The sequence below is a fragment of the Oryzias latipes genome, chromosome 21, assembly GCF_002234675.1.
Source record: "Oryzias latipes chromosome 21, ASM223467v1".
Taxonomy (NCBI): domain Eukaryota; kingdom Metazoa; phylum Chordata; class Actinopteri; order Beloniformes; family Adrianichthyidae; genus Oryzias; species Oryzias latipes.
The window spans coordinates 25,947,912-25,965,720 of record NC_019879.2 but is presented as its reverse complement, the minus strand read 5'-3'; the positions used below and the strand labels follow the sequence as shown (position 1 = coordinate 25,965,720).

The 17,809-nt window shown below is 39.0% G+C and overlaps 1 protein-coding gene across 2 annotated transcripts in view; it reads right to left on the bottom strand.

The window, feature by feature from the left end:
• Positions 1 to 17,809, bottom strand: part of col4a2 (collagen type IV alpha 2 chain) — an 82,006-nt gene that overhangs the window by 10,870 nt on the left and 53,327 nt on the right. Inside the window, exons 5-26 of one of the 2 annotated variants that reach the window (XM_011489939.3) lie at positions 7,954 to 8,088; positions 7,827 to 7,871; positions 7,634 to 7,750; positions 7,473 to 7,541; positions 7,322 to 7,357; positions 7,179 to 7,232; positions 6,451 to 6,486; positions 6,279 to 6,320; positions 5,862 to 5,924; positions 5,719 to 5,763; positions 5,594 to 5,641; positions 5,465 to 5,500; positions 5,320 to 5,364; positions 4,910 to 4,967; positions 4,083 to 4,193; positions 3,329 to 3,478; positions 3,170 to 3,241; positions 2,916 to 3,067; positions 2,747 to 2,819; positions 1,539 to 1,645; positions 1,060 to 1,243; positions 111 to 152 (exon numbers count right to left, since the gene is read on the bottom strand). In XM_011489939.3, the coding sequence (XP_011488241.1) occupies positions 111 to 152; positions 1,060 to 1,243; positions 1,539 to 1,645; positions 2,747 to 2,819; positions 2,916 to 3,067; positions 3,170 to 3,241; positions 3,329 to 3,478; positions 4,083 to 4,193; positions 4,910 to 4,967; positions 5,320 to 5,364; positions 5,465 to 5,500; positions 5,594 to 5,641; positions 5,719 to 5,763; positions 5,862 to 5,924; positions 6,279 to 6,320; positions 6,451 to 6,486; positions 7,179 to 7,232; positions 7,322 to 7,357; positions 7,473 to 7,541; positions 7,634 to 7,750; positions 7,827 to 7,871; positions 7,954 to 8,088 (1,720 nt within the window). The remainder of the gene's footprint in view (positions 1 to 110; positions 153 to 1,059; positions 1,244 to 1,538; positions 1,646 to 2,746; positions 2,820 to 2,915; positions 3,068 to 3,169; positions 3,242 to 3,328; positions 3,479 to 4,082; positions 4,194 to 4,909; positions 4,968 to 5,319; positions 5,365 to 5,464; positions 5,501 to 5,593; positions 5,642 to 5,718; positions 5,764 to 5,861; positions 5,925 to 6,278; positions 6,321 to 6,450; positions 6,487 to 7,178; positions 7,233 to 7,321; positions 7,358 to 7,472; positions 7,542 to 7,633; positions 7,751 to 7,826; positions 7,872 to 7,953; positions 8,089 to 17,809) is intronic. The other variant, XM_011489940.3, reaches the window with a different exon arrangement.

The window sequence follows — 17,809 nt, the reverse complement described above, 5'->3', positions numbered from 1 at the left end:
GAAAACATTTTAAAATCTTCCAATAAACCAATCACACAAAATCAGAGCAAAGCCAAAAATAGAAGTTATGAAGGGGAGCGATAAAGTGATAATGTTAATATACCAGCTACCTGTTACATCCCCCAGTCCTCCACTCGTTGGACTACAGCCACCTTTCAGTTGCAAGTGAGAGGAGAATGAAAGAGAGAGGCATTCGAAACAAGAGTTATTCCAAAGCACAAGCATTAACTCAAACAAGCTCGGCTGCAGCTGGTTTGAGGGATGCAACCTCTGCATCGAGGAGGCGGCAAGGAAAAGAAAAATAAACAACTTCAGAGACGTTCCCGGCATGCTTCCTTCCGTTCCCGTCACAAGCAATTAATCTCCATTCATATTTAACAACCAACGGCATAAGAGAGCACTTTGAGGAAGGAGAGGAAACACTTTAAAGACCCCTCCGATGAAAATTGTGTTTTTAACATGATCTTGTGGCTTTTTTTTCTTGATGGAGGACATATGTTGAGAAATTTAAGCTCAAAACTGCATTTCTGAGCATTTCTTTATTCAGCTTGTTGTGAATCAGGAGCAAATAAAAAAAAAGCTGGTGTGAGGTAGAAAAAACAGGACGGGGCACAAGCTCCATGCTCCGCTCCATTCTGATTCATCCCCTTGACTAGATCCATGTGCGTCTTTGTTTTCCTCGACTGTGCTGGCTCAAAACTGTACGGCTGGATAGCTCAGCATTTTTGTTGCACCAGTAATGTTAGGTTGGGGGTGTGGGGCTGCAATCTAGCAGGAGAGCATGTAAACAGAAAGCTCTCAGCAACGGGGAGGGGAATGGGGGGCGGAAACAACGTCCAAGAAAACTAAATTTTTTTATTTAAATTTTTTGCTAAAAACAACATAGTCATCATTAACAGACCAGTGAGAACGGTTTTACAATAAATCAAAAGATGATCGAAGTGGGTCTTTAAGTAAAGAGAAATGAAACAAAAAACTGGATATTCACTCAAGAAGCAAGAAATGTTCACCATAGAAAGTGAGTGTGTGAAGCCAGAAAAGGCAGTTGGCTGCATTTACCTGGAGTTCCAGGTGGTCCTGGCACTCCATCATATCCAGGGAGGCCATCATCTCCAGGTAAACCTTGTAGGCCTTTTTGGCCTGGAAAGACCTGTCCTGGTTCCCCTGAGATCCCACGAACACCAGGCCTTCCAGAACGACCTGGAAAACCCTTGTCTCCAGGCTCCCCCCAGGGTCCTTCTCCCTGTTTACACGAGCCAAGCAGGATCATTTCACACTTTGCAGTCAAATCTGTTCATTACAAAGTCTTTCCTTTTAAAGAGAATATTATCTGCTGTATGTCTGATCTTGTTCGGGTTGTATTTCGTATGTCAGTGTAAAAGCTGTACATGTGACAATAAAAGCTTCTCTGATTCTCAAAACCTTTTCACCTACAAGTTGTGCTTTAAAACTTAACGTTTACAGCGTGGAAACGCATCATCTATGGTGTAAATGGAATTAGCAGAAACTATCTGGGTCGCCAGAAGGGTTGGACTCACTGGGGGACCAGGGAAACCAGGAGGGCCAGGGCGGCCATGTAGTCCAGGAGTTCCCAACTGTCCAGGAAATCCATCCATGCCAGGGTCACCAGAGTCTCCGGGAAATCCTGCAGTGATCGAAACCACACAAAAAGGTGGGCTACATTGACTGGAATAGCTGGCATATTTGTCATTATTTATTCTGGTTTTAACACATTTGAACACTTTTATTAATTGTATATTCTTGTTTTTAATGATAATCCATCCACTCACCCATCCATCCATCCATCCATCCATCCATCCATCCATCCATCCATCCACCCACCCACCCACCCACCCATCCATCCATCCACCCATCCACCCACCCACCCATCCATCCATCCATCCACTCACCCACCCACCCACCCATCCATCCATCCATCCATCCATCCATCCATCCATCCATCCTCCCACCCATCCATCCATCCATCCACCCACCCACCCACCCACCCATCCATCCATCCATCCATCCATCCATCCATCCATCCTCCCACCCATCCATCCATCCATCCATCCATCCATCCACCCACCCACCCACCCACCCATCCATCCATCCATCCACCCACCCACCCATCCATCCATCCATCCATCCATCCTCCCACCCATCCACCCATCCATCCATCCATCCATCCACCCACCCACCCACCCACCCATCCATCCATCCACCCACCCACCCATCCATCCATCCATCCATCCATCCATCCAGTTTTCAGACGTGGCTTTATCGTAAAAATGTGTCTAAGATCATCGTTGGATGATCACATCTTTAAATTGATCTACAATGTTATTCTGCTGTTGAGTCAGAACTATTGTCTTTGTATGAGAACTGGACTGAGTGACCTCATCCCACTCTTGTTCCAAACGGGAAGTACCCACTACCTCCAAGAAGCTAAAATCCCATAGACTTCTATAGAGAAATAAACAGATATAGTACTCAGTCATTCTATTTGACAGAATAAAAATTCTTGCTCTGCTGCCTTTTTTTAAAACATGTTCTTGATAATAGCATCCATGTCACAAAATAATGACGACTGATTGTAGTGGGAAGTAAGTCATTCTCTGTGGGTGACATCACACTCACTCGGTCCAGTTCTTATATACAGTCAATAGTTGGGGAGCAGGAGTACATGCTACACGATAAGCATCTGCTTACATGCTTTCTCCCATACCCTTAAGATGATAATGTATACCTTTCTCTGTAGCGAAAGTTATGTCTCCTTTTCGACCTTTAATGCCAAGGGGACCAGGAAGGCCAGGGCTCCCCTGGACCGCAAACAGACATGTTTTTCATGTTTTTTTTAGTATGTAAACAAACAAAAACCAACAATAAAGAAAGTTGAATCTCCTGTTTTTCCTTACAGGGAACCCGTCCACTCCTCTGGGACCTGGATCTCCAAAATCGCCCTCGCGACCAAATTCTCCGATCATTCCAGGATCGCCATGTTGCCCGGAAGGCCCGGGTAAACCGCGGCGAGCATTTAGGTCACGGCACTCACAGTCTCCATGGTCACCTACGCAAACACATTGCTGTTGACTAAAATGTAAAAAAAACTGGATTTGGAAAAATGAAAGAGGAAGCAAAGTCCTTCATAAATGGTGGAAGCAGAAAGCACCTTTCGGTCCCTTCAGCCCTGCAGTGCCGGGCCTTCCCCTCGGCCCTGGGGGGCCCTTATAGTATTCAGCCCCTACAGACAAATATAAGTGGAGTAAAAGTTGTTTTAGTAGAAAGGATGAGGAAAAATAATCCCCCTTTTACTCACTCAGTCACTCACATGTTATTGTGGGTCCAGGAGGGCCTCTGTCCCCTGGACGTCCATCGGCTCCTGGGGGGCCTGCCCTGAAGGCAGGAAATCCGGGTTCACCTTGTCGGCCTTTGTCTCCTTGTTCTCCTTTGAAACCCAATGGGCCGAACGTATAAACTTCTAAAAAACATAAAAAGAAGTAATTGTGAAAATAAAAATGAACACTTGTGGTGAAATACTTTGAATGTGACGAAACTGACAGAAATCAGAACAAACGATTGTTTCTATTTTAGTGCAAAAAAAGAGACTAAGTAGATCGCGCCAACTGCAGAAACTTCAGCTAATTTAGCTAAACTCCATAACTAAACATTTTAAGCTTCTTTAATGAGCGAATTTTCAAAAACATTTATTATTAGAAAATATTTCAATAACATTAGAATTAAAATGAATGGATTACAAGTACCTGTAATCCGACAATAGGTTTTACCCTCTAAAACTGAATACTGAAACTAATGGATTAAATTGGTAAAAGTAAACTTTTGAGTGGCCACTTATCACAAAACAAAGTTGATTATATCTAGAAATTACTTTTTCTGAATATATTGACACATCATCCTCACTTTCAGAAGTGATAGCCTCACTGTGAAATTTTACAACAAATGCCACTTGTATGTATGTATGTAAACATACAAGTAGCATAAAAAAAGGAAAATAAACATTTATATTTTATTGTTTACATTTTTGACATATGCAAACAAGTATACAACTTTATTCCTTTGCAAACCTTGCTGGGTTTTGTACGCTGGAGGTCCAGGACGTCCAGGGATACCTTGATCTCCAACTGGACCCCTCTCTCCTAGTGGGCCTTGCTCACCAGGAGGTCCAGGGGCACCAACTAAAGAAATTGATGGCAAATCATGAAAACATACATTTAAATTTAAGCGAGGAACACCAAGAATGTTTAGACACCCTCAACTCAACTCAGCATGATGCTCAAAACTATTATCATGTTATTATCAAGAGAAGTCGTTTCTCTCTTTCCATGGTAGAACTGCAGCGTCAGGATTTCAGCTGCTGATCAAATTCACACTCAAAGCTGAATCCTAAGAAAGTCAAAATTCACTTGTTTCAACAATATCTGCCTTGCAAGAAAAATAATCTTATCAAGAACATTTTTTAAATGCAAAAAAATCTCAGTTTGAGAATCCATGTCTTAAAGACTAGATTATTATTCTTAAAAGAATAATTTTTCTTACCCCATTGGCAGATTTTTTTTGTTTTTTAAAGCAAATCTGATTTTTTTTACTTATTTTTAAAGGGTCCTGCTTTTGCAGTTTGGTCTGATGAAGTCAACAGAACCACATCATCAGCAAACAAACAAACAAAACAGACATTGGACTAGCTGCTGAAGCCACGCCCATCTGATGCATGCTTTGAATTAAGTAGCTTCACTCAGAAACTGTTTAGAAACAGCAAAAATGATAAGTTACTTCCATATTTATAGTTTATGTCACAAAGTCAGCCAAAACTTTAATTTTTGAAAAATTATTTTATTCAACCACCAAGTTTTTTCTTCTTTGATCTAATTTCTTCAGGCGAGCTTTGACTTACCTCCTGAAGACCACGGATCTCCTGATAGGATCAGTACTCCTGGTTCACCTCGGACTCCCTGAAGGACAAACACATCCAGAATATTTCAGCAAGAGCATCCGCATTTATTTAACAGCTCAATCTCAGTTTTAATCTTCTTAAAATGATTTTTGTTCAGTTTTTCTCCGATGAATCTTCCTTTTTATATTGTAAGGCTGTTTGCACGTCAAGTACAATGACAAAAAATACTTAATTACAGTAAATTACCAAATTTTTTTGTACTTTTAATTTGTTTTTGCTATGTTCTCAAAATACGTTTATTCCTTTTTAATGTACAAACATGCATTTTATAAAAAAAAAATCAAGTGGACATGTTGAAAACAATTCATAATTCATTAAATATGCAGATTAGTACATTAAAAGTGACTCACTTTGACACCATCAATCCCAGTGGGTCCTCTCTCCCCAAATTCACCCTGAAACACAGTTGTTACGTCACATTACAAGATGTTCTGTGAACTGTTTTTGTTTGCTTTTCTAATGAAAAAGTAAAGCAAAGAGCTTTTCTCAACACACCTCTAGTCCAGGTTGCCCGTTTCTACCCATTTCCCCCTGTAAAAGAATAAAAAATCATGCACAAAGTAAAATTTAAAGAAGACGCATACAATGGAGTCCTCAGGAGTTTGAAAAAGCGACGGTGCTGACCCTGGGTCCCGGTGGTCCCGGTATGCCGGGTTCTCCTGTAATGATGTCCTGAAACAAACCGGGCAGAAGATCAGCGGAGTTGTGCATGTGGAACCATGATCGTATGTTTGCTGAAGGTCACATACCACTTCTCCTACTTGTCCTTTTTGTCCTTTCTCTCCAGGTGGTCCCTTGAACAAACAAAAAAACACAAAAAAAAGAGTTCCTTTATGAACCAGACGTCCTTGATGGCACCATTGCATAAAAATGAGATGAAATTGCAGATTACAGAGGGCGGCTTTATTTGCTGCCGAGTGTCGTTTCCTGGTGGGCCTGGCTGTCCAACATCTCCCTGCAGCCAAAACATGTAAAGAAGTGGTGTTGTTATGTTACGTTTTTCAAATAGAGTCAAATCCTTACAAAAAGCTAAGAACGTTAATGTGCTTCCTTTTATAAAGCTCTTTCACTTGTACACAATATTTTCAGATTCCTCATAGGTTTGTTTGGTTCTTTTTCTGTACATTACACTGATTTTTCTGTTATAATTTAGTCTGAAATAATTTTAAAAAAATAATATTCTGATTTACTGACTTAATTCAGCATTTTTGAAGCAGTTTTTGGACAACTTTCTTTGGCTAATTTTGTCTCTATCATTTTACATGACACACAAAGTGTTCCTAAATTTGTTTAGAACAGCAGTACTCACTTGCTCTCCTTTGACTCCCTTCAGGACTTTAGTCATGGTACCCTGCACAGAAACAACTTTAATGTCATTTTAACGTCTGAAAGGAAGTCACGAACAATAAACTGGACTATAACCAGAGTGTACATATTCAGTAGTTAATACAACCAGATATTTAATGAACTTGACACGTCACCTTTGGTCCGGGGGGACCCGATGGACCCGGAGGACCCTGCAAAAATACAAAAGTCAGAGCATAGGTTTGTCACAAACATCTGAGACAGATTCTTAAATATCCTTTAGCTTAATGCACCTTGAACATCTCAAAAAAGCAGAACGTTTATGCCTGAAAAAAAGGTTTTCTTGGCTCTAACAAACTGGAAAAGTGTCTCTGAAGCTGTGCAGTGGTCAAAGTGTGTTTTTGTGTTGTATTGACATGAAAAAGACTATATGTAGTGATCATTTTTTACTTTTGAATCTTACTTAATGGTTAGTGTTTAATAAAACAAACAAAAAGATTTTGAATTAAAAAAAACAGACAAACATCTTTTTCAGTTCATGTTGAGATTAACAGCCAAAGTCATATTCTGACTTTTTTTAATTATATTTTAATGATAATTTACTTTTTTGTGTGTTGTGCTGCCAGAAGTAAAATATTTTTATTTTAAACCACCTGTATACATTTATCAACCTTTCCACTTCTTAATTGCAGGTAAATAACCAACTTTGATAGGAGTACGATCAAAGTTCGATCAAAAGTAGAATAACCTAGTAACACTTGAATGTTACATGTGGCATCATTTAACTTAGGAAAGTCAGATTTTCTCAATTCTCCACGGAAATAAAGAAAAAGATCACAGAAAAACAGAAAATTAGAGTTTTTTTCTTCTTCTGAATCCTTGATTTTTTTTCTAACAGACTTACCTTTGGTCCTGTTGGGCCCCTGGTGCCTTCACCTCCTTTTGGTCCGTCAGGTCCCTGAAAAAAAGAACAAACTACTTATAAAAAACCTCATTCTGGGAAAGTTACAGACTCAGATTAAATTTTTTCGAATGCCTGTGACTCACAAAAGGTCCATCGAATCCTGGCGCACCTTGATCTCCCTGAGGAAAAATGCTCAGTAACTCAACATGTTTTTTCTTGCTAACATCACAGGATGCAGGTGATTTTCTAATCGTTCATAGGACAAAAGTGATGATGCGAGCTCGTCTTCCTCACCCTAAAACGCTGCATGTACACTTTGACATCCAGGTTGTCTCCTTTTTCTCCCTTCCTCCCTGGCGATCCCTGAGAGTCGAACACAAAAAAATCAGGATAGTGATTTTTTAAAATAAACTAGTATGATTATATAAGATTCTAGTTTAGGAAGGTTCACATACAGCAGCTCCTTGAATCCCATAATCGCCGGGTATCCCTGGTATCCCTGGTTCTCCTTTGGTCCCATTGCAACCATCTGCTCCGGGCTTCCCCCGAGGCCCGCCTTGGCCTGGATGACCCTGCGCAGAAAACGACCCGATGCAAAAATCTAACTCAAAGTATTTTCCCGCATCCATCTAAATTGTTGGTACTTACAGGAATCCCATCGTTCCCAGTGAACCCCGGTACACCAGTCATTCCCTTTAGAGCACAGACAGACACACATTTAATAAATGTATCTAAATGCAGTGTTTAATATTAGAATGTCACAATAGTGCTGTACCGCGCTGCCTTTAGGGCCTATAACGCCACCAGGTCCTTGGTCGCCTTTCTGCCCCTTTTGGCCTTGGATGCCCAGATCCCCCGGTCGCCCCTTGGGGCCCTGCGGGCCCTGGGGACCAAGAGGCCCGGGCTGACCCTGTGAGACAATGTAAGATTTTTAACCAAAGAACAACAAAAGAATAAATAAAAAAAACAGCTCCTGGTCTGGATTATAAAATATATATTTCAATACAATCTTCAGTGTAATTTATCCTCCATCATACCAACCAAGGGTTTATTATTATTTTTTTTTTTAAAAGATTTATAAAATTGTGATACTCTATGATATACTTTAAATGTATACTTCACTTTAAATCAAAAATAATTTTGAAGTTGGATGGTGAAATAAATTTTAAGGCCAAGGTGCAGGTTATTTATCCCTTGTGCTATCCTAGGTACTTTGACATTGGGAGTGGGGTCATCTAGACCCCACAAGACAGTGCGATGAACTTTTTTCATTAATGATTTGTGATCTTCACTGGTTTCCTTGGATTTCATGAAATCCTCTCCTCCTTTATCCACCTTTGTCATGGTAGGGATAACACGTCAATGGTCATCTTGACCCCATAGGATAGCACAAGGGTTAAAAAAATAAATAACAAACAATTTCTGACAAGTTCTTTGGAGGAAGTCAGAGAAAGAGAGATAAAATGTAAAATGTTTGATAAAAACAAAATGTTAAAAAACATTTATAGGAGAAAAAAAATACTTGAAAACATATAACACACATTTTTAATTTGTAAGTATATAAATAAACAATATTCGGATCATCTGTTTGGACCGAATATGGTCTGTTAATTTTTTAATCCTCTGGACTCCTATCTTCTACCACTAGGGGGAGACAGAAACACACTTTTAAAAGACGCCTTAATCTCAGCTGTTTCAGCTTCCGGCTACCAGACGCGACAGCCATCTAGTGGCCAAAGTTTATATTGCAAATGTGCACCGCAAGACTTGAGTGATTTAAAAACCACAACTATTTACAAACAGATCAATTCTCTCCTGCTTATATATATATAAAAAATTGGTAAAACAGGACAAGATGATTTTTTAACACATTATCTGATTTGATTTATTTATTTCAAACATTAAAACGAACTGAATACTGCAGTAAAAAATACAAAAACACAAATACATCAAACTCATTTTGGATATGAAGTGATACATTGATTAGAACATAGAGAAAAATTAGCAAAGATGTTAGAAGATGATGCCATCTTCTTGAAAGTGTAATTAATCATAATCAGAAATAGACTTTTGCAGTAATGCCTCCAGCACGCACGTCACACAGCACCAGGATTTTTTCTCTAAGAAGAAAAAGGGTGTAAGTGACTGTAAGGAGTTGCTGATTCGTTTTTGTGTACAAAATACATTCCCAAGAAGGAAAGTAACAGAAACATATCCATCCATCCATCCATCCATCCATCCATCCATACGATGCTAATTAATACCAGATTTACAGTGATTGTCCTATCAATAGATTGCACTTTTAAAATGTGTTAACTTTCAAAGTCTGAAGAAAGAAAAGGAGATCTTGAAGTATGGTAGGAAAACAAAGTTATTCAATCTGGAAGTCAAGTCAGGTCTTTTTTTTATATATATATTTAACCCTTGTCATATCCTGAGCACTTTAACGTTGGGAGTTGGGTCATCTAGGCCCACTAAAAAGTGCGCTGAACCCTTTTCTTCAATGATTTGTGATCTTCACTGGTGTCCATGGATTACATGAAATCTTTCCACCTTTATCCACCTTTGTCATGGGAGGGAGAACACGTCAATGTAAGGGGGGGTCATCTAAGATAGCACAAGGGTTACGAGAAGCTCTTGAGAGTCAATGGGGTCACCTGCGTCAAACGCATCTCCTTCGCCGCGCGGCAAATTTGCTATCTGAGCATAAAAATCAGTGTTTTTGATAACCCAAACTACTTTTCCTGCCGATTTATGATTCTTTTGGCTTGCCATAGCTCAGTGCCTGTCCAAATATGTGTTCATAAGCTTGACGCCCAGCCGCGTGTGGGAGGAGCTACCACCAAATGTGTCAGTCTGACCTCTACATGGAGCGGTGTCTGTGTGTATCTCATAACAATGCATGGAAGACAAGGAGGATGTTAAAAGCAGTGGCATACGGTGAAGGTTGTGGCTGATGAGACAGAGTTACAAACATATGAGAGGCATATACAGGTTAGAATTAAAGAACATTTGATGAACCACCCATCATATTTCAAATCATTCACAAACAAAATACCAAAATGTCTTCAGACAAAATCTACAGATACTAAGAGAAAAGGATGGGATAAAATAGTTTTGAAAAGAACAAATCAGTCTGGAGTGCCCTCTAAAATGCAATTTTCCCTTGTCCCCCTCCTAATGTCCAAATCGAATTTTCAATAAAAGTTAAAATTAAGCTTAAAATTATTTTGTGGGTGTTGTTTTATCGAAGTGTCTAACTGTGGGAACATTTGTTTTTTAATATACAAAAGCTTCAAACAATTATCCACAAAATGAACCTAACCATGTTAGCATAACCTTTGCTTTTTAGCAAGACATTGATTCTATTATTGATGAATATTTTAAAGAAAATCAGAAAAGTGAAGGTTTACTTTTTATGAATTTTGAAGCCTAAAAAAAAATCATACCAAGGTGAATTCTACAGACTATGACAGCCAATGCTCTGCTTCTGGACAAAAATCTCAGTGACTTTAACATGAAAAATCCTCGTTATCTTCTTTTAGTTAAGTCTCAATAAAGATGTGTTGTTCCACATTGGTCATCCTTTAATTATAACTTCATGTTTTGAATAAAAGTCCACCTTTGAATCATTTTTGATGAGATTGCATCCACCATTTCTGCAGTCAGTCAAAGAAAACATAAAATATTGGCTCTCATGAAACAAACTTTATTAGTACCAAATAAGGGAACAAACGCCAGCTCACGAGCGCCCTCTCTGTTGAGACAGTGCTACTGCGTACCTCCCCGACTGTCTTTACAGTGCAGTTTTATGTCACATTTTAACACAAAATAAACGAGAAGAACATGAAATACATTCAATGTTAAATGGAAAGTGATAACATGCAACAACATTTTGTACAATGAAATGTTTTTAACTAAACCATTAGATTTAGGCTTTTATATATTTGGGGTTGCAAAGGGGTTGCTTTGCTAAATCTTGTAGTTGCTATAACAACCCTTCGCGACGCGCCTGCGGATGTCACATTTAATTCATTAAATATATTGATTTTCCATTTAAGTCAAGTAGAGTTTCATTTGTTGCTTTAAATGGAATAGGAAGAAGTGAACTTATACTGTTCCACCCCTACTGAGTTATTTCTGTTAATCATATATCTTTTTACATGCGGTTCTTAGATCAATTAACAAAATGGAGGGCTTATTAATTATTTCCAAAAAGCATTCTTACATCATTTCAGTAAAAATTAAATACTCAGATATGTAATAAATACTGATTATCATCAAATTAGGGCAAATTTGAAGCTAATTTAAGCTTTTTTTGTTGCCAAGTAGCCAAATCTGCAAGTTAAACAAAAGAATTAGATAAAGAATCAAAAGTGATGCAAATATGAGGAAGAAATTTGACTTGGGATTGTCTGGTAGTGAAGGCTGAATCCTGATATGCTTTTATATTATTGTACTTACAGATACAAATCTGTCAGATTTGTTTTTTCTAAGAACAGCTGGTGCTACAAGGAGAATAAAAAATCCTAAGCAGATCCTCTATCTGCACAGTAAAATTACATTACTATGATCACAAGAGGTGGGAATGGAGTAGGAATACTGTAAACTAAAACATGGTTAATAATTGTAGGATATGATCCAACTTAGCTGCAGCTGAATCTTCACATGGTCAGAGATGTGGTCTGAGGGCCTGACTGACCAGATTCCTGTGAGAACCAACAAATGCAGACATGTTGTTTGTCCCCTGACAAAAGCCCTGTTTCAGAAGGAGCTGGAGCCAAGGGTCTCTGAGGGTTTCATAAAACTGGAAGGAGCTTAAACACATCAACTAAGTATTCAAACAAACCCACACGGGTCCAGTGTGAGATAAAAGCCCGAGATGAACTTGTGTGGCTGAGATCTGGTTGTACGTGCGCAGATGCACACTGCCCTTGAGTGAGGCAGCAGTGAGGTAAAGAGGGGACGGATATTTCCTCTCAGTCAGCACTAAATGATACTGACAGTTGGTCCCAATATCAGCTGATAAACAATAATTTCCCAGTGGCCTTGATTTTGATGATCAAAAACAAAAATATGAACTGTGGCCTTATGATGTCAGAGGTGAGGCTTTACCAGCTCTAGGAGAATTGATTCTGTGCGGAAGACAAACTCTTGCATTAGGTTTACTATTAATTTATGCATTAATCTTTTATGGTTGTCCTTTATGTAAAATAGGTCTGTGATCAATTACGAAATAGGGATTTTTCTGACCAAGTGAAAATATGACAGATTCAAAAACATTTAACTTTTGGCTGATTTGAGTGAAGATGGAAACTGTTTCCTGATGAAAGAACACATATTAAAAAAGGCAAATACTTGCACACAGATGATGCAGGTGAGGTTGTGAAATGCTCTTTTTCTCCCAGACCTGCTTAAACTCCTTAAGGGTCATGGGGTTGCTGGAGCCTATCATAGGTAGGGTAAACCCTGGATGGTAAGCCAGTTCATTGCAGGGCCACACAACCTGAGAGGGGATTTGGATCATTGAAGCATGTTTTTAGACTGTGGGAGGAAGCCGGGGAAAACTCACGCATGCACTGGGAAAATGTGCAAACTCCACACAGAGAGGTCTCTGCTGGGATTTGAACCATCTTGCTGTGAGGTGAGAGTACTAAGTACTACAGCACAGTGCAGTCCAGGGGCCTGTTTCACAAAGGAGGTTCAACCAACTCTGAGGTCAAACCTGAACTCTGAGTTGGTCAATCGAGAGATTGACAACTCTGAGTTTTCAGTTTCAGAGCAGCTGATCCGCGTTAGATCAATCAACTCTGAGTGGACTGATTCGGAGGTGAGCGTGCGCACCGCGTCTATAAGAAGCCATTATCAATGGAGCGCAGATATCACGAGTCACCATGGCAACCGTGAAAACAAAGAGGTCTGCGTATTTTTCGCCAGCTGAACTTGACGTGCTGCTGCAGAGTTGCAGTGAATATGAGAACATATTCCAGAAGAAAAGCAACACCGCTGCATCTGCAAAACAGAGACAGTTAGCGTGGAAAACATAGCTGCTCAAGTTAATGCCTAAGTTTGCATTTAAATCATTGTTATAAATATTGACTGTAATAACTTTTTAAATAGCGTAAGGTGTGAAATAAAAAATGGTGATATTTAGGTGTACTTTTGAAGTGTTATTCCTGGTGTAAATGCATGAAATGCTGCATAGTGTACAGAACCAATCTGGGGGAAAATGCATTTAACGTCGGTAATGTTTAGAGGACTTTTTTGTTAACCTTCCCCTCTAGCAAACGTTGGTCATTTTAATATTAATACATGCAATTGTGTTTTTAAAAGTGAACTTTTGTCTACTGTTGAACCTTTCGCTGCGCAAAGACTTCCTTCTTTTCTCTCGTCTTTCCGACCGTGCGTGGTCAAAAGCGCAGGGGAGATTTCCTTCAGGGCTGAAGGGAATTCTCCTTCTAGGTTCACTTCCCGTTGGAAACCCTCAACCTCCAGAGCGGAATAAGAATGACTCCAAAACAGTTATTCTGGGAATGACACCTTCTCCGTCCTCCTCATCCGTGCTCACCCCCCCCCCCCCCCCCCCATCTGCACCTGCAATCGCCCCTCCCCTTGTCTCTCGTGGATTGCACCCCGCTCAGCACACACACGCTGCAACACTACCCCTGTATTGATCAAGTGGTATAGGTTTATATGGGATTAAGAAAGTAAGCAGTGCTAGAAAATTGTGTTTCCAAAAAGTAATTGTTACATTAATCTAATTCAATGTCCCTGATTTCATTTTCATGTAGATGCAATCCTGCAGGAATTAAAAGAAACATGGCAGCAGCTAAAAATGAAGTATAAAAACATAATTCAATCAGGTCAAATGTGAGCATGTCATGGATGTAGGCTTTGTTGACAATATTTGACATATGAAACATCTACATAGCAAGACCTAATGTTGTTTTCATTTTGTATATGTAATTGACTGCAACGAAAAACGGTAACGCTCAAACAAAAACGTATGGGGAAATGACAAAACATCGAGTCGAGGTCTCAAAATCCTCGTACGACGTAAATGTAATTCTCTACGAATTAATGCAGCCTCCTCATCTATTGGGTCCTCCAAAAAAGGACAAGCCATTCTTGTCACTTAGATCGCGTGACGGAAATGTGGGCAATGAAGGTTGAAGCCAAATATAGTGCTTCGTCTTTAAAAAGGGGAGGGGACCGGCAAAAACTTCGAGTTTGGAGAATAAAACCTGCTCCCGACCAGGTTAGGTTCACAGCATAAGTAACCATGGATACTGACTCCGAGTAAAAGTTAACTCTCTTTCAGAAACGGGTTTGACTTACTCTGCTTTCTCTGGTTTGACAAACCTCCGATTCTGAAACGGAAAACCCAGGGTTTCCCTGATTTCCGGGTTTATGAACTCAGAGTTTACACTTAACCTCCTTTGTGAAACAGGCCCCAGGAATAAACCAAGTCAAAACAAGGGCTTGAAAATGGTTAGCCTGTAAATGTGCAGAAGCTTTATGATAAGAAAAATAATTCTTGGAAATGATTAAGATTTGAGTATAAATAACAAAAAAATGACACTCATTTGTGCTTCCTTGAAGTACGTTGGGTAAAAAATTGACAGCAATGAAAGGAATTTAAGCAGAAAGGAATCAGCATGTGAGTTTTTGGGTGTAGGACTGATCCTGTGATCCTGCAACAGACGGAAAAAAACTGTTCAGGGTTTACCTGGCCTGCCGTCACCCAACAGTAGCTGGGTTGGCTCCAGCAACCCCATGACCCCAAATGTGATTCAGAAAATGGACAAATGGTTGGATAGATCCTTGTCAGGATGTCTTGCTTATTATGGTGGAGCGTGACCTAAATATGGGGCTGATATACTAGTTTGACATAGACATTCTGGAAAATAAACATGAGCTTTGGTGGAATTTCAGCCAAACTCTACTTCTGATAAATCTGTAAATGTTGTTAAAGCTACATTTCTGTCTTCATGCTCTGACCTAGAAGAAAAAATGTATAGGTAGCGCTGGGCAATATTAATTTTCTTGAAATGCTGCCCTGGTTCCTCAGAGACAAGGTTTAGGAGAGATGATGTTGTAATTCTGCTCAACTGAACCAAAGAGCTTTAAAGAAAAGCTCGAGTCACCGTTTAAGGTTCAGCTTTTTTAGTTCTTGGCTAAAATCTTGCATCCTTTCACACTCATTACACCAGTCCCTCACAGTCCCACTTCCTCCTCCCATCCACACTCCCTACCCTTATCTGTTTCTGCTACTTCCATCCTGCATTTCCTCCCTTCCTCCTCAAGATTTGAAGTGTTCCAACCTTCCTTTGCACGTCTTTTTACCCTCCTTTGTCTGCCTGAGTTCCATTCCTGCCTGTGTGAGTGAAACGTGACTTCTGTGGAAGCCAGATTCTGTCTGTTCTAAAAAAGCACAGACCACTTAGGGTTATAATTCAGAACCATGGAGTTTAGCACTCATGGGAAGCAATTAACCCACGCAGATACAGCTGTGATGAACTTAAACCAGGTGTGATCAGTGAAAAAAACTTGGAAGACAGACCCCGACGTCACTTTGTGACAGATTAGTGACCCGTCAAAATAAAATGTAACTGTCTGAAGACAAATGTGACCCAGGAATAAAGCAGGAGGGTCACATGTTAGACAGTTTGATGATGACTCCTTCAAGTAAAAACTTTCATTTTAAATAATGCAATTAGAAAAACTGGGGAGATCCAGCAGACATTTTGGAGATTTCTTTATAAATCTGTCAGTTTGTTTCCAACGGATGCTTTTACACGAACAAAAAAAGTTTTTAAAAGAAATGAATTAAAACACTTTAATTGAATTGTCTTACTTACAGTTTAAAGCTGCAAGTAAATGTGGAATATGTAATTAACTCAAGTAGTTTGCAATATTTATATTAGTAATAAAATAAATTTACTTGACATCAGTGTTTTAAAACTCGTTCTTGCTTTAACAGCTTATCTATGGCCAAGTATAATTTGATTTTCAGTATCAAATATGGGAACAGATGGATATTCGTAGTAGACAGTAAAACCAAGTGTCAAATAAAAACAAAATCAGTAAATTTGAAAATTTATAGATGTGAAGAAATGATAAAATTAAATTATTATCTTAATGCTTAATAAAATATATTATTTAATTAAACGAAGTGGAAAAAAAGACTAAACTACAAAAGCAACATTGTGAGAGGGCTATGAAAGTCTAGTTTCTGTTTCTTAATATAAAACTTTATTCATAACGGAACTCAAAAAAGGAGGTAAAGATAGACGGGTGCAGCTGAGATGTATATCAGGACTGATATACAGTCCTCATATATAAAATAATTTTCTTTTGTTTGTTTTGAATTACTTGAGATCTAAAACAACAAATATTATGGGATATAGTTTGACTTTCCATCAACGGCAGAAAGAGCCAGACTCAGAAAAATACCGGTTTATTGGCTGCTTAAATCTTAAAAAGGCAAAATAAAATAGAATTAAACTTTTAAAAGTAAATGGAAATGAGACATTTTTTAATTTGAAAGCAGAAAATGATGCCTAAGGTCTTTCTACCAGCTTGAGTGGCATTTTCAAAACGGAAGAATCCTGTTTTCTTTATTTTAGGCTGAGGAACAGACAATTTAACCTCCTAACAACTTAAGTGTGAATTATGTTTTCCTGGCTAATATGATAGTCTTGTTTTTAGTGATAATATCTTGATATCCTGCACAGATTTAGAACAAATCCTGTCCTAAAAAGAAAATTGGAATAAAAAAGAAAATTCAACACTACTCTTCATAGCCACAAGGGGCAGTAGAATCCCTTTCTTTACTTAAAGTAGAAGCAGTGATCTTGATTTTTGCCATAAAAACCCCAAACACAGTCAATTTTTCCAGATACTGTTTTTAATTTAAATCAAAGTAAACTTTATTTATATATAAAAAAGCACTTTTCATGTGTTTCCATTCTGTATTTACTATTATTGCTTCAACATCTGTACATCATTTCTGTGTTTTGCACTCGTTTTTGTGTATTTTCTGCCTGCATGTGTAGGCACGTATGTCGTCCCAAAATCCAGGTTCTATTAAAGGTCCCCCTGTCTGACACCATAAATTTAATCTGGGCCCAGACTGTCCCTTGGGGTGCATCGTTTGGGAATGACAAACTCAGAACCGGATGGGAACGGTCCAGCCTCCAAACCTCTGACCCCTGAGAAGAATAAAATAAATTGATAAACAACAGGCCGGAAAGTCTCTGTGTTATTCCATCTGTCTGCAGAGTCTGAGCCTTTTTCTTGCTGATTAAACATTGAAAAGGCTCCGAAGTGAACTTTTTAAGCAGAAAGGTTTGAAGTTGATCATCTGTTTGTTGCGGTTCATATATGTTTTACCTTCACCTCTACTGCACCTTATTATGATTTTAAGAGATTGATGAAGTCTTCACATCATGTACACACTTTCAGGCTACATTAATACTTCATGTCTGAGCTGGCTGGCCCTCCTGGTTCTTGTTTATTCTGTATCTGCTCAGAAACAACACTGTCAGTTAAACAGAGACGGCCATAGGGACTGGTGTTTTACATGATGAGGTCATCAGTGTGGGACAGAAAGAAGACTAGCATTTCCT